The 15,285-nt window shown below is 47.3% G+C and overlaps 1 protein-coding gene across 6 annotated transcripts in view; it reads right to left on the reverse strand.

The window, feature by feature from the left end:
* MICAL3 (microtubule associated monooxygenase, calponin and LIM domain containing 3) overlaps positions 1–15,285 on the reverse strand; it is a 208,860-nt gene that overhangs the window by 15,172 nt on the left and 178,403 nt on the right. For 5 of the 6 annotated variants that reach the window (XM_064284805.1, XM_064284806.1, XM_064284804.1 and 2 more), the window contains 3 exons: positions 12,108–12,158; positions 10,404–10,514; positions 9,424–9,517 (listed from right to left, as the gene is read on the reverse strand). In XM_064284805.1, coding sequence (XP_064140875.1) covers positions 9,424–9,517; positions 10,404–10,514; positions 12,108–12,158 — 256 coding nt within the window. The remainder of the gene's footprint in view (positions 1–9,423; positions 9,518–10,403; positions 10,515–12,107; positions 12,159–15,285) is intronic. The other variant, XM_010590776.2, reaches the window with a different exon arrangement.

The raw sequence follows: 15,285 nt of genomic DNA on the forward strand, positions 1-15,285 counted from the left end.
GTAGGCTGAAGCAAGGACAGGCTAACCAAATGTTCTGTTGGCTAAGATTATACCTGACTATTCCGACTCCCCAACCCAGGCTACCTATCTGGTCAGTCCCAATGCCTTGGCCCTGGCATGAGGAGGCCTTTCCACTACAAGGCTTAGATGCCCATCCCCAAACCCAGAGTGATGACAAACACTGCTAACCTCGCAGGGAATCAGGTTGGCTGGTGGGCAATGCTATAGAGCAGTGAGCAGACATGAGATGGGGAAGAAGGTTTCTGGTCTGGCAGGCTCAGGCTACATACGTGTGACAAGGCTGGGGAGACACTTCATGCTATAACAACTCAATGCAGAATCAATCTCCAGATTGGGGAACAACATGAAGGCCAAAAAAAAAGGTATGCAAGAATTGAGATCCAGCATGTGTGTGTACACACACACACACACACAAAGGCACATGCACACGCATACACACAGTGGAATGCTGGGGAATTTCAAGGATTTCAAAGTTGTTCCTAAGCAAAAAACAGAGCCAGGCTAATGTGAAAACTGAGCAGATGAGCCCAAATCTAACAACAGCAAATTGAGGGAAGCAAACAGAACAGGCAGGTGTGGACGTGGTCCCTCAGAGGGCGGGAGATGTGGGCAGGCCCAGAGGAGGCCTCCATGTGCCCTTCCCACAAATCACCAGCAACAACGTTCCAGCCCTTTATGTTCCACTTCTAAATGGTTTATATGCTTTCAATTTCACTCTGAGATACCCAATTCAAGAGGTGAGGTCTTTGAAAACTAGAAACTAGGTGTGTGTTTTAATTGAAAATTCTTCAGAAGAGATGTGGTTTTTCTCTAAAGATTTCTAGTCATCTATTTGTTCCAGTGCAAGACAACTTGGTGGGCTGTGGTGGGGTGGGGTAAGCCTGTCCAATGTCCCAGGGGAAGGAGAAGAAGGAGTGAGGTCACTCTGGGACCATTCCTCTCTTGCCCAAGGGTCATTATGTGACCTCTTTAATGGTTTCTTTTTAAGTCACAAGGTCCAGGTATGTGGCAAAGGGAATTCTTCATTCACTGTACTGTGGCTCAGAGACAGATTTGGACCGTTTAAATAGCTGGGTGCCATCGAAAGACCCCACCGAGGAATAGTCTGATGGGTGTAACAGTGGGCAAGGATCAGGAGTTTGGCCTCTGCTGGGCAGGGTATGAATTCCCAACACCCTGAGTGCTGCCTGGAGCTTCATCGTAGCCACATGAGAACTAATACAGGCCCTGCTGCCCAGCAGCAGGCTTCTGTAGTCTTCTGGGGATGCAGGAGCAGAGGGGCAATCAGGTCTACATCTCAGGCTCCAGATCTCAAAAGGTATCTTTTTTTTCAAATAATGATTACTACAAAGTGTCCCAAGAATGAAACACCTGCAGAAACTGAAAAGGGACCTAATTCTGGCATCTACGTCTTCCTCTTGGGGCTTGGTGAAAACAGGGCCTGGGGTCCTTGCTCTTTGCCAGGGGGGTCCCCAGGTGATGCCCTCTGGACTAGAAGGTTTCTTTTATGCTTCATTAGGAGGGCAGCAGCAGTTCCTTATGTGGCGAGCAGAACCACAAAAGAAGTCTACATTTTACATAAAATCATTGTGGTCTGATAAAAGGGGAAGTGAGGAGCTGATGAGAACCAAGTGGCAAGGGTTTTGGGGTGTTTGATGGTAAAGTGTTTTATAATTCCAAAGACACACTGAGTTTCTTTTTTCTATTTATTTCAGTTCCCCCTTGCATGTGTTAGAATTCTAAATCCAAAAATCTTCTAGCTGGAGTTCAGGGACCTAGAAATGAAACCAGCCAACTATATTTCATCACTCAGGCTGAATGCTGTAACGTGCAATGGGGGTAGGAAAAATCTAAACTAGACAGGTGTGAGAGGTGATCGTATGGTAACAGTATCTTGCGCTGGGAGGGAAGGGTGAATATAATTTTTAAGGAAATAGGTTTTGACTATTTCTTTCAGGATATTTTGAATTTAAAAAAATGATCTTTTCTGCACATTGATATTCATTTTAGAATTGACATAAACATTTCCCAGGGGGTGTTAGGAGGAAGAGGGAAAGAAGTAAGGGGCATTAGACAAGGATGGGATCGATTAACTGGAATGTAAGCATCAGCCCTTTTACAGCACCAGTGGTCGTAAGTCTGAATGTCACTGAACACACCAAAGCTCTGGGTGTCCAGCGGTCTCTGGAGGGGTGGAACTCAAAGGGAGTACAGGGCCACGGAACATAGCAAGCGGAGCCCACAACAATCAATCCTATTCAGTGAGCTCAAGAGCTCCGGCTCTTTATTGGTGGAGTTACCCTAAGGGTATGGCATTGCCTTATAATAGGAATCACAGAATTACAGCTTTGTTTTTTAAATGAATGGGCCAAGGAGTGCCTTAAAAGGATGGGTTAGAATAAAAAATGAGAATTTCCTTTGCCAGCCTTTCTGTTTTAAGACCACTTCTAGGCATGGAGTCTCCAAGGGGCGATGAAGAGGTCAGGCTGCCAGACCAAGGATGCCAGGACACCAAGAAGGAGCCAGAGCCTGCCCTGTCTCCGCCCTTTGGTTAACCTCAGTGTTGGCTGTTTGGCATTCCTCTTGACAAAATGGCAACCTTCCAGGAGAAAAACTGCCCAAAGATTAGAAACAAAACTCATGGACTGATCATTTCTCTGAGCTAATACAAATGCTGAGCTTTGTACAGCAAGACAACAAAAATACTGAATTTCTTTAAAAGCTGGTAATTCTCCCATGTTAGAGGGCATCGGGATCACCCTGAAGGTGTTAAAACACAGATAACCTGGCCTCATCTCCAGGGTTTCTAATTCAGTAAGTCTGGGGTGGGACCTGATAATTTGGGTTTCTTAACAAGTTCATAGGTAAAGATGCTGATACTGCTGGTCCAGGGACCACACTTTGAGCAGCAATGCCTTAGGCTTTTCCTGTCTTCATTTAAAAGAATAGCAAAGTAAGGCCCAGGACAAAGCAGGGAGTGTGGGCATCATTATAGGCACCTGTCAACATAGCCTTGAGCTCAGCGAATGTGGACAGAAATCACAGAACTCGTCCGTGCGCTTGAATCTTCTGGGGGGAAATGCGAGCACACCCTAATTAATGAAAATGGGCAAGGCTGATTTCTTCACGTTTGATTCTTGAGTGTGGTTTGCAGTGAGCTTTTTAGTGATGTGATACCTACAAGTTGTGTGTGATGAAATTTGGGAAGATGTCATGTTGACCTGCGAGTGTGTGTCTGTTATGTATGTGTGTATGTGTTGCTGCTGTCAAACAACCAAACAATATATGGGGACCAGGCTGCAAGGCTGATGGGTTGAGGAAGGTGAAGTTTTGTTATAAAAAATTAAAATAATTTTAAAATAATTTTAATGAGGCAGGAAAAGTGGCCTCAAATCTTTTGGAGCGTATCTGGGCAGTGGGGAGGGTCCGGCATGCTGCTGCGTTCTGAGCTGGAAAAGGGCCTGTGCTTTTGCCATTTGGTTATCAGGTTCATTTCTTCTTGTTTGTGAGCAGGGACTGGGAGAGAGGGCAGGGAAAGGGGATCAGCGGGGTTAGTGTCAGCAACAGATGCGGCTATACATACCACCCAGATGCAAGTCGATGAGGTCACTGTAATAAGACTCTCCCCAATAGTCTACAACAAGGAATTGGTGAAGAGAGAGTCATTAGATCAGATAACCCTCCTGTCCCCCCACGCCCAAAGCTATCGACGAAATGAAGCATAAGAGACATACACGCAGATACAGCAAGAGGGCAAAGAGGAACAGCTGGAAAGCACACATCTCTAAGTGCATTATACACACAATAGATACCTGTAGTTTGGGGTGGTGAGAAGGAGGAATTAACTGAATACCACTGGCGATGGAGCCAATACCCAGTAACAATGTGATTCGTATATATACCGCCTGCCGGTTAGGATGGAAGACCTTGGCATTGTTGGGAACCCTGACTCCTGGGACCCAGCCTTATTTAACTAAGAAGGTTTAAGCAAGTTTAGGGGCAGATCAGGGGTTACTTCCTTCCTTCTTAACCAAGCACTAGAAGCTCCAGGCTGAGGGACTGGGGGCAAGATCTGCACATCCTAAGCAAGCTCTGCAAGGACACCAACTCAGTTTTAAATGCAGACATAGCTCTCCAGGAATTCACTCACGTGTGACCTCACTGGAGACCGTATCAAACTCCTTGCACAACCACTTTTGCGGGATGGGTTTGAGATGAAGGAGATCCTGTTCTTCTGAGGCTGAGGCCCCATCTTCAGCCAGCCTTCTCTTTAAAACAGGAAATTAGCCATGACTTTGTACAGTTCTTAACTTAGGACGATGTGCCCTAAGGCCCTTGGAGGTCTGCTGGCCAGAGGTGCTCCTAGCCTTTATCTCCATCCACTCTGCCGAATGTTAAATTCTTCGCATGCCTGAGATGGAAAGGCTGGGTGCTGCTGAGGGGCTCCAGAAACTCAGCTATTGAGTAGGTGGTGGTCATCTGCCCCAAATCATAAAGAAACACAGAACACACCAAATCTCAGCTGCCACAGTGTTACCCCTTTTTCTCCAAACCTCACAATCTGAATGCTGATCCTGGCAGCCATTTACTCCACATGAGGGTTTTCCCTTCAAGAATGGGCACATCAGAAAGAAGAGGGCAATCTTGTAATGGCTTTTCAGCTCATGCTCTGGGCTGCTCCAGTGGCTTTAAGTCTGAACCAGGGTTCCAGAACCAAAAAGGGCTTCCTGGTGTCCCCAGGACCAGAGAGAATGCAAGAGTCTCAGTGTTGCCCTAGGGTCGAAGGCTCTGAACCAAATCTTTAACTCCAGACCCGAGTAATTCTCAGATAAGTTGAGAGGAGTGGGATGGCAGGTCCATATCAGATCTCTTCCCTGGAAGGGCAACTTGGCTAACGAAGTCTGACCTCCTCAGACAGCGACAGAAGCTTGAGTCCATTCAGCAAGATACTAGCCAGTTCAGCAGAGCCTTCAGGGTGGGGGCTGCACTAGCATTGCTGAAAGACTCCAGATTATCATGCCCGCTGAGGTTACCTTCTTACAGCAAAAATGGTCACACTGATCTGGGCCCAGCCAGGCGCAACCAGAGGAACGGAATGCAGAAAGAGGAAGGAGAGGCCAATGTGCATAGTTTAGCCTCAAAGATGATAAATGTCAACTAAGAACAGGGCCACTAGGAATTCTGACGGAAGACCAGCCTTGGAAGTGACGTCATTAAAATAAGAAAAGGAAAATAACATATTTGGAAATACATTCTTATGGTAGAAGCCACTGTATCTTGAGAATCTCTCAAATGCACCATGGGGAAATCTCCAAACAGAGCTACCAAGGCCTGTCTTTAAAAACTGGACAGACATGTCTTTGGATGGAGAGATCTTGGTGCAACATTGCCTAAAGGAAAGAGTTCGGACCAGAGGAGTGGTTTTCCAATGTTCTGTGGAACCCCAAGGTTCCACAAGAGGGTACTCCAGAGGTCTCCCAAATACCTGGTTCATAAATACTTCTGACTCATTTAAACCCACTTTAATAAGACACAGCACGTTCACTTTTAGCCCACCGAAAACCATCAACACACTAATCTGTGCTGCTAGGTCAACTCACTCTGTGATGCCCCAGGATCAACTTTTCTTGGCCCTCTCTGTGCAAGTATCTGAACTCTCTGAGAATGTGTAAGTGGGACAGCTTGCCTATTTATTTAAAGTCCAGCCTGCAAGTATAGTATTCGTGCAAAATTGTACAGGACAGCTAGCACTCCATGAGGTGGCAGCCACTCTGTGGTGTGAAGAACTAACTTTACCTAAAGTAATGTCTTGCCCGTATTTCCTGAGAAGATAACTCTAAAACCTTGGACTTTCTGGAGTAATTGAGGTACTGTTGTTATCCAGACCACAACTGAGGATTTGTGCTAATGAATGGGGCTGGCCAGACCAGAAAAATCACCTGGTACCTAGTATCAACTGGTCTCATGAGGTGTGATTTAACCTATAGTGATTATGCACTGAGGCTTTAATCCTGACTAAGTAGACTGAGGCTGATAATGGCTCTGACTTGGAGACTGCAGAGCTTCCTAACTGGCGAGGGGAGGGTGACTCACCCTCTTTGGGATATGGTATGGAAACTCCATGTTGGGAACCCTCCCAGACTTCGCCCGCTTGTCTCTTCCTTATGAAAAGCCTGATTTATATCCTTTCACTATAATAAATTTGTAACTTTAGTACTTTCTCTGAGACATTCCAGAGAATTATTGAACCTAAAGGAGAAGCGAAAGCCAATGAAGGAAATGAGGGACCCCAGGGCATCTGAGCTTGCAGCTGTCATCCTGAAGGAGTTATGGGAAAACCCCAAATTTGAAGCCAGCAAGTCAGAAGTAAGGGTGTGGTGTGGACTCCCGAGTTTTTGGCTGGTGGCCTATTTGGCAATCTGCAGAACAGTGTTCTTTCAACTTGTGAGCTCTACTCTAGCTCCAGATGGCGAGGGGCAGAGAGAAAGAGTGCAGTGTTGCACGCAACTGGTGTCAGAGATGACTGAGAAATGGGAAAGGAGGGATTTGATTGATCTTCATGCTTTGGAGATAGACTGATGTTGATTCTTAGCCACAACCTCTCCAAGCACACTCCTGCCTCGGCGTAGTACTTTACGTGGGTGACATGTTACGTGAAGATACCATAGCACAGTTGGCTTTTGTGTTTATATATGGGAGCTTCCTGACTGATATTTGTTATTTATAAGGAACATGAAGTGCTGTCAGATTCGTTCAACTGTGAGAACATTCCTACTGCTCCACTTTTAAGTTTTGAGCATCTCACATCATTTAAACCACAGGTATCCTGAGATTTCCAGGAGGGCTGCTAAACTGGTTATCATTTGTAACAACTACCTGCGTGAACTGGGACATTCTCAATACAGGGCCCCAGGAATGAGGAGGATGCCAAGCCTTACTGACATCTGCTGCTTCTACTACAGCCTGTATTTTCAAATTTGTGTTTACTAACATTTTAGACTAATTCTTTTTTTTTTTAATTTTTATTGTGCTTTAAGTGAAAGTTTACAAATCAAGTCAGTCTCTCACACAAAAACCCATATACACCTTGCTACACACTCCCAATTACTCTCCCCCTAAGGAGACAGCCTGCTCTCTCCCTCCACTCTCTCTTTTCGTGTCCATTTTGCCAGCTTCATCTCCCCTCCAGGCAGGAGATGCCAACATAGTCTCAAGTGTCCACCTGATCCAAGAAGCTCACTCCTCACCAGCATCCCTCTCCAACCCATTGTCCAGTCCAATCCATGTCTGAAGAGTTGGCTTCGGAAATGGTTCCTGTCCTGAGGCAATAGACTAATTCTTTTTTATTTTAAATGTGAACTTATAAAACATACTTATCTAAACCCCTAGAGAATTCTGGCAAAATCCTATGCCAATTTTGAATGGTATATTTTTCTGGTCCCTTGGCAGTTAGCAGCTTGAGTAAAGCAGGTTGTTCTAGAATGGTTCCTAGAAGTACTGTCTTAGGCTCAAACTACATTGGCAGCCAGTGGATGCTAGAGTGCCTTAAGGGAAATGATCAACCCTGGTGGTGAGTAAGGAGGGGTAGAATGCCTTCCTTAAGGATTTAAGCCAGCTGATCTATCTCTCTCCATCTTGACAGAAGTACACTGTGGGGAAGGGTAAGAAGGGATGATGATGGGCCCAGGCTCCCTCCTGATACCTTCTCCAAGAAGAGAAAAGCAGTAAGGAAAGGGACCTGTGGACACAGTTATACTGGGCACAGGGGACCTCAGGTGGGTTGGGCTAACTCCTCCCAAATGAACAGCCTTAATGGAGGAGGCCAACCCAAAGCATGTAGGGCGGGGAGTGAAAACAAGGAAAGGGGGGCCCGTAAGATAGTGGAGGATTCTCACAGGTTCACTGGGAAGCTTGGTGATCCTTCTAGGTGAATCTGACACATGGGGTCAGTGCTTGCTGTAACACATCCCAGGCTTCTTGGCTGACTGATGCTCAGTGGTTCAAGTGTTTGCATTTCATTTGGCGGCCTGGGCCTCAGGCACTAGGTGAGCACGAAACCAAGAACATCCACATCTTCATCTTCTTTCTCCCCCATCCCATCTCTTCACCTGAAGGACATCACTCAATTGACTGTAAGGCTGTGATATCTAGGCCTGGAAGGGCCTGGAAAAGGAGATCTACTTCTATGCTTGACCCCCTACTCCCAACCACATGAACTACAGGCCTACAGAACCTTATGAATTCAACTGACACCAGGCACACACCATGAGGTCAGCCCACTGGTCTGTTTTCTAGAAAGATCAGATAGCAGCAGCTGGCCCAACTCTTAGCTGACTCTCACTGGCTCTTTTTTAGCTTCACAGATGACTTGTCTGCATGTACTCCCCTTGCCCCTGCCTGTAATACCAGAATAAGGAAGTTAATAAACGGTCACTGCAAAATTAGATCACTATAAAGAGATGGAGGTTTCCCCATACAGAGACTGGACCAAGACTCACGGAAGCTCGAGAAAGCTGAAATCAGTCACAACATGCCTGAGGTTGGGGCTAACGTTGAGGGCTGGTCCAGTGGTTTCATGCTCCTGAAACGATACGGCTTCCTGGGTCCTCAGGACCAGGGATGGCTCAGGTACTTCCTGGCTTTCTTTTGCCCAATTGTACTGAACCCAAATCCACAAGGTTCTTCTGGTGGATCACTGGGTGTGACCACACTATATTCTAGAGCTGTTCCCTGTCAAGAGCGGCAATCACAGTCATTCTCCAAGGTTCTTTCCGCGCTGGCTCATCACAGGACAAATGAGCCTCTCAACCTACTCTGAGCGGCTGTCCTTCAGTAAACAAAGGGCCTGGGTTCACACTGGGAAATCTGTGCCAAGAGGGCCTTGTGGCCCACCCACAGGTTGTGGGAGGGCTCTGTGGCCATGTCCTTACGTGCTCTGTACAGCTTGGGCAGGAGAGAGCTAAACAAAGGGGGGTGGCATGTGGGGGGCAGGCTGGGGCTTGCTCATGCAGTTCTGTGATGGCTCCTTGTGGTACAATCTCCCTCATTCCCAATTATTTTCTCCTAGAGAAAATGAGAACGGGTGGGAAAGGAGGAAGAGGAAAGGGGGAAGACCGCCCAGAGCTTGCCATCAACCAATGAAATGGACTCAGATTTCATTCTACAGGTGAATAGCAAGCCCAAGGCTGGGCTGAAGACCAAGTCTGGGCTTTAGGGTAGTCCCAAACAGAGGCACTTCCCTTTCCTTTGCTTAATAGGAAACCCTAAATCTCAGTGATGAAGGGGCCCAGTGAATCCTGCTGGAATAGGAGCTGAGATCCAGATAAGGTGACACAAGGCCAGCCTACTATTGGGGCTTTCCTTCAGGAACAGACCTCCTCCCAAAGGAAACCAAGACAGTACCTGCTTCGCCACGCAGTGCCTTTTCCACAGCAACCCCTCTTTCCTCCAGCTGCCTCTGCTTCTCCTCTACCTGCTCCAGCTGCCGTTGGATAATCTACCACAAAACAAAACGCAGGATAAGCATCCAACTCTCTTACCTCCCAGCTTTCAGGAGGAAAATGAAGTGCACGAAGAAAGGAGAAAAACAATTGGGTGAACAAGCTGAGAAGGGCTCTCTTTATGGGTATTATGCTCAGAGTGCTGTGTGAAGCCCATCTGCGTCTGAACCCCTTGCTCACAGGGCCTCGATCCCTGTGTAGACTTCTAGGTCCCTGTGTGAGTCAGCACTGCGGGGTTGGATGTACTTTAAAGTGGTGGCCAGCCCCTCTCCGCAGCAGTTAAAAGAAAGGAACTGGACATAAACTCCCAGAGGGAGGATGTAAGTACCCTAAACCAAGGCTCTTCTGATAGCGAGATTGCTAAAGCACTAGAAGGGGCTCTTGTAAAGCACTGTGGAAATCCTGCCTGCACAAAGTAAATTGTTTTTTAAAACTCTGGAAAGGCCTAGGATCCATAAGGCCTGAAGACATAGGCTGATAACTCGGAGGACAGCTCTGGCCTCTTTCCCTAAAATTCCAGGCCCTTCAGAGGCTGACAGGCTACAGACTGACTTGTTAACAGTTCTGACAATTGAATTTAGCAGACTTTACAATGATTATTCTAGACTAAGGAATTTAGTATAGAAACTGAAAGCTTGGCTCTTCCTTTTTTACCAACAAACACAAAAATGAGGCCTCTGTAGTTGCATTAAGTTTGTGGCCTAAGAATTTGGGGCTGTCATCTCATGCAACTTACTTCAAACAGGGCCGCCTGTCTACCTCAGCTCTGTCCCTGTCATGGCCGTGAACAAGCTGGGTGGATAGGAAGATGCTGCCATGTGACTTAGCCAGGACGCCCAGTGACATTCAGGTGTTTTGCTGTCCCACCTTCTGTGGTCTCACCTGGGCTCGGTGTAGCCGCTTAAGCTCCTCCTGCTTGGCCTGTCTCCGAGCAGCCTTCTGCACACGCCGGGTCAGTTTGGCATTCAGCTCCTCCTCTGTGTAGGTTCTTGGCTGGAGAGAACAAGAGGTATTTCTTCAGTCAGAGCACACAGGCCTGAGATGTTAGTGGGAGGCTGGCTGGCTAGTGGGGTTACGGAGAGGATTCTTCCCCAAGGTGGGACCTGGTGCCTGACAAACACACTGCCTCTCCACAGAGCACTGCAAGGGTGTTGACAAAACATGTGGATAAGGTGTGTGTGGACTCCCCAGCCTGCAGTTCCGTCAGAGGGTTCACTAGTACTACCGTTACTGTGCCCCCAATGCCACAGGGCTCACTTTAAGATCTACAAGATGAGACACTCTCCCCTCATGACAAGGATGGAAGGCTGAGTGGGGACTGACGGTTAGGAAGTTAAAACAACTGACACCCACATGCCCCTTTCTGTTTGAGATCACCTGCTTCCTGTATAAGGATGCCTGCTCTTTCTAAGACTTTATGGGGGCAGAAAATATTGGTAAATGTTCCCCCCAGCCTCCTGCTTCTAGGAGGCTTACAGGAAGAGGAAAGAGAAAATCAGGGTCTTTCTACTGTCTTGTTTGGTATCAGATGCCACTTTTTTCAGATGAGTGGTACTTGTAAGGTTCTTTTAAAAAGTGACATCTGACATAAGGAAAACAGGGATGTTTCTATTTTAAGTCTGGGTGACCTCAAATTTACTAACAGCGTGAAGGGAAAACCACAGAGGTGAGCCTGGATTGACCCCAGGCTCTACACATAGGTGACAGAGTGGGGGGAAGCAACACTGGGAAGAAGGGAGCCATCGGGGGACAGAAGAGCTGAAGAGTCAACTGACCAAACTCTGGGTGACTTCACTGAGGGAAATGCCGACGTCCGCCTGAGAATGGGGGCAGTAAGGGTGCCAGTGAGTGTCGGGTGCTTTGAATAAACACTGGGCCAAAAAAGCCCAAACCCGTTGCCATCGCGTCAATTCCGATTCATAGCGACCCTATAGGACAGAGTAGAACTGCCTCATAGGGTTTCTAAGGAGTGGCTGGTGGATTCCAACTGCTGACCTTTTGGTTAGCAGCCGAGTTCTTAACCACTGCGCCACGAGGGCTCCAAACACCAGGCAACCAGAGGCAAATGTTGGGGGCTTTGCCTTTATTCTTAATATCCTCTTTATTGCCTCTAAGGACTTTACAGACTTTAATGGAGACTTCCAAATTCAACGCAGGGGTATAGTCTCATAATCTTAGTTGAAGAGCTAGTATGATGGTAGAGTCCACGGAATAGGCAGCCTTTAAAGATCACAGCGGGGTGTTGCCCTTAAAGATCACAGTGGGGTGCTGGGACCCTAAGTGTTTCAGCTTACAGCCAAGGCCCGTGACCACCCATCTCTGCAGTGCCCCATCCCAGAGGCAGCTCCGTCCACCTGAGGTCCTGGAGCAAAACTACCACATGCAGTCCAGCCAGCCGAAGAGCAGGCTGTCTCATCCTCTCGTGACACATCTGAAGGAAGTTCTGCTGCCGGTGTTTGCTGCAGCTCCATGCATGGAGTAACACAGTTAGTGAGGATGAGGCCGGAGGGCCAGGGCCGGCTGCTCTGGGTGGTTAATCACAGACATGCATGCAACAAGGACCAGCCAATGAGAATGAGACACTACCTTTGATGCACATGATCTCCTGAATGTCAAGGCGTGTGGTACATAAATCGACTTTTAAGGGGATGGCAACGGAAAACAAAACAGAACAGCAATAATAAAAATAATTAAAAAATCAAAAATTGAACACACAGAAATGGAGCAAAATCAGTTAGAAGTTTAAAACAAACACACAAGACTAAAACACATGATTACTTTTTACAATGTCACACAGGACTGTGTGAGTGATGCACTTGGGTGGGGAGCCCCTGGCAGCACCTTCTTAGGGAACCCCTTTTTTGAATAAGGTTCCCTCTTCTATTCACTGAGTAAATAGCTGCTTCTTCATTCTCCTCCAAATCTTCTCTTTTCTCAATCTCCCTCATGTCTAAGTTAAAACTTTAAATATATGACGACAGATACTATTTCTCCCTTAGTAACCCGTATCAGTTACCAGCTGCCATGGAGTTGATTCTGACTCATGGCAACCCCTTGTGGGTCAGCGTAGAACTGTGCTCCATAAGGTTTTCAACGGCTGCTATTTCAGAAGGAGGTCACCAGGCCTTTCTTCTGGGGCACCTCTGAGCAGACTGAAACTGCCGACCTTCTGGTTGGCAGCCAAGGGCATTAACCTTTTATGCCACCGAGGGCAACCCATATGTATGTGAAAACTTCAACGATTTCTTCTGCCTGGATGCTGTGGGGCAATGAGATGGGGATGGGTGGTGGGGGACTCCTGATGCTAGAGACACAGACACTGAGCAATGCTGAATGTCAAATCCAATGTTCTCTTCCAGAAAGGTTCTCTCCAGCAATAATCCTCAGCAGGGCCAGACGGGTCCACACCCAAGCCCCCGGCACAGAGGACAGGTGGCTGTTCCTTGATTATACACGGGGAAAGGGTACCGAAACAGCAAAAATAACCGATATCCACCAAAAGTGTTCCAGGCAGTAATTTTAACCTCCACTCTCTCCACTAAACCTTGAGCAAAGCTGCTCACATAGGTGAGGTCTGCGATATTTGCTTCTCTGGTCTTCTCACCACCCTTGTTTGGGTGGTGGCAACAAGCCACTGAATGGCTAGAACATAGTAAGGGAGCGAGGGAGGGAGGTGACACGAGGTCTGGATGAGGCTCAGGACAGGGAGACCCCGAGAGTTTCAGAACGGACTGCAAGCCCCTGCTGCCTTGTTACTTCTGTCCTTCGAGGGACCTCAAGAGCAAGCTGGTCTAGAGCAGAATGAGTGTGCCTCCTAGCAGCAACACTGAACTTTCAGCACATACGGTCCTCCCTCAGACTGACTCACCGCTCCTGCCAACCAGAGTGACAGGAAGAACTTCATTATTAGAATGAGCAGTTTAATTCAAAGGCAGATAAGCTCCCCAAGCAGGAGGTGAAAAAATCGACAGGAACTAAGATACCACAACCTGAAGAATACGTTTGACGCTCTTTATCTGTGAGTGATGTAAAAATTAAAAGGGTTGGGAGCAGTGGCCTCCTCCCCCATCATTTACTGATGTCTGGGGCTGGTACCGAACTTGGTAGAAGCAGCAACCAGAGGAGTGAAACCACGGCACGTCCTGAGAGAATGGGGACCCCCATGAGAGCTGCTGCCTCTGCTGGGAACTGAGACCAGGAGGCGTGGAAGAGCGAATGCGCAGCTCCGACGGCTCAGGGGTCGAGCAGCAGCCATGTTAGCTGTATTTAAAATCCAATTGAGGCAAAGAAAAGAGGTCCATGTGAGTTCTCTCTTGTTGGCAGGGGTACTAGTATCCTTTTTAAAAAAAAAATCCTAATTTTCTGTAATAAATATTGCCATTATTTGAAAGTTGTTTTTGTTTTTTAACAAAACACAGGTGCTTGTTTCTCAGGCACAGATGCTTTTCCCATTTGTACAGCCACAGTGGGCTCTGGCAACAGGGGTTTGGAGCACTGTCAGCAAGAGCTTTCCCCTCTTGAGTTAATTTAAATCCCATTCTCACTTTAGGTCCCTCCATGCCCCATAGATTTTATTCTGAAAAATTTCAAAGCTACAGACAAGCTGAAGGAGGAGGACAACGGATGCCCATATATGCCCTTCACCAAATTACCTTGTTGCTGTGTGCCTTTGAGTGGATTCCGACTCATAGCGACCCTATAGGATGGAGCAGAACTGCCCTATAAGGTTTCTAAGGGTGTAATTTTTACAGGAGCAGACTGCCAGGTCTTTTCTCCTGAGGAGCCACCAGTGAGTTCCAACTGCTGACCTTTCAGTTAGCAGCTGAGCACTTAACCACTGCACCACCAGGGCTCCTTACCAAATCACGTAGATATGCCAAATGTTACCATGTACCACATGTTTGATACAGCTGTCTTTATATATAATCTTTTTTTTTCCCTCTCTCTGAATCATTTGGAGACATCACAATCTTGCACTCTAAATACATTAGCATGTACTTCTTAAGAACAGGGACATTTTCCTACACTTACAAGGAATTTAATGTTGACCTGATATTACATTGCTTATATAGTCCATACTAAGGTTTCTTTGATTTTCCCAAAAATGCCCCTTAGAGCTGCTTCTGTTGGTTTTGTTTTCCTGCTTTAGGAAGGCAGCGGGTGCCCTCCTCTCACTCGGTATGACCGAGCATCATGGTGGGAGGTGGGCCGGTCCTGTCCTAGGCTTGGCTTTGTCTTTGGCATCTCCTACGTCACCTCCAATAGGTGACTTTACTTCTGGGGCATGGCTGGAACATGAGGTCTCCTGGGCCGCTCTAGTTTTAGGGTTCTACAGTGGGGGCCCGTGAGCTGCTGTTCATGTCAACAGTAGAAAAGAGGATTCCCTCTGCTCCTCATGCCCGCTAAGCCCTGGGAGAGGCGAGTCAATGAGTGGTGCTATTCCAAAGTGATGGCCTTGGCATAACCATCTTGCACAGCTTGCCACTCAGCATTTGGCAAAAGTCTTATTAATTTACAGAGAAGCAGCAGACAGACCTGGCCACAACAGCAACCACACATGGCAAGGTTGACCAATATGACACAGACTGGCTAAATGGCAGCCACTGAGGCAAAGCGAACTTTGGGTCACATTCTCCTTTCTTCGCAGACCCCCTAGGACGCCCTCAGGCAGCCACTAGCCAGTCCCCAGTAGCGGGATGTGTTCAGAGACTCATATATATATCCAGAAGCAATCCTCGGTTTGTACCAATGCTGCTGCCCAGGA

The sequence above is a fragment of the Loxodonta africana genome, chromosome 4, assembly GCF_030014295.1.
Source record: "Loxodonta africana isolate mLoxAfr1 chromosome 4, mLoxAfr1.hap2, whole genome shotgun sequence".
NCBI classification, from domain to species: domain Eukaryota; kingdom Metazoa; phylum Chordata; class Mammalia; order Proboscidea; family Elephantidae; genus Loxodonta; species Loxodonta africana.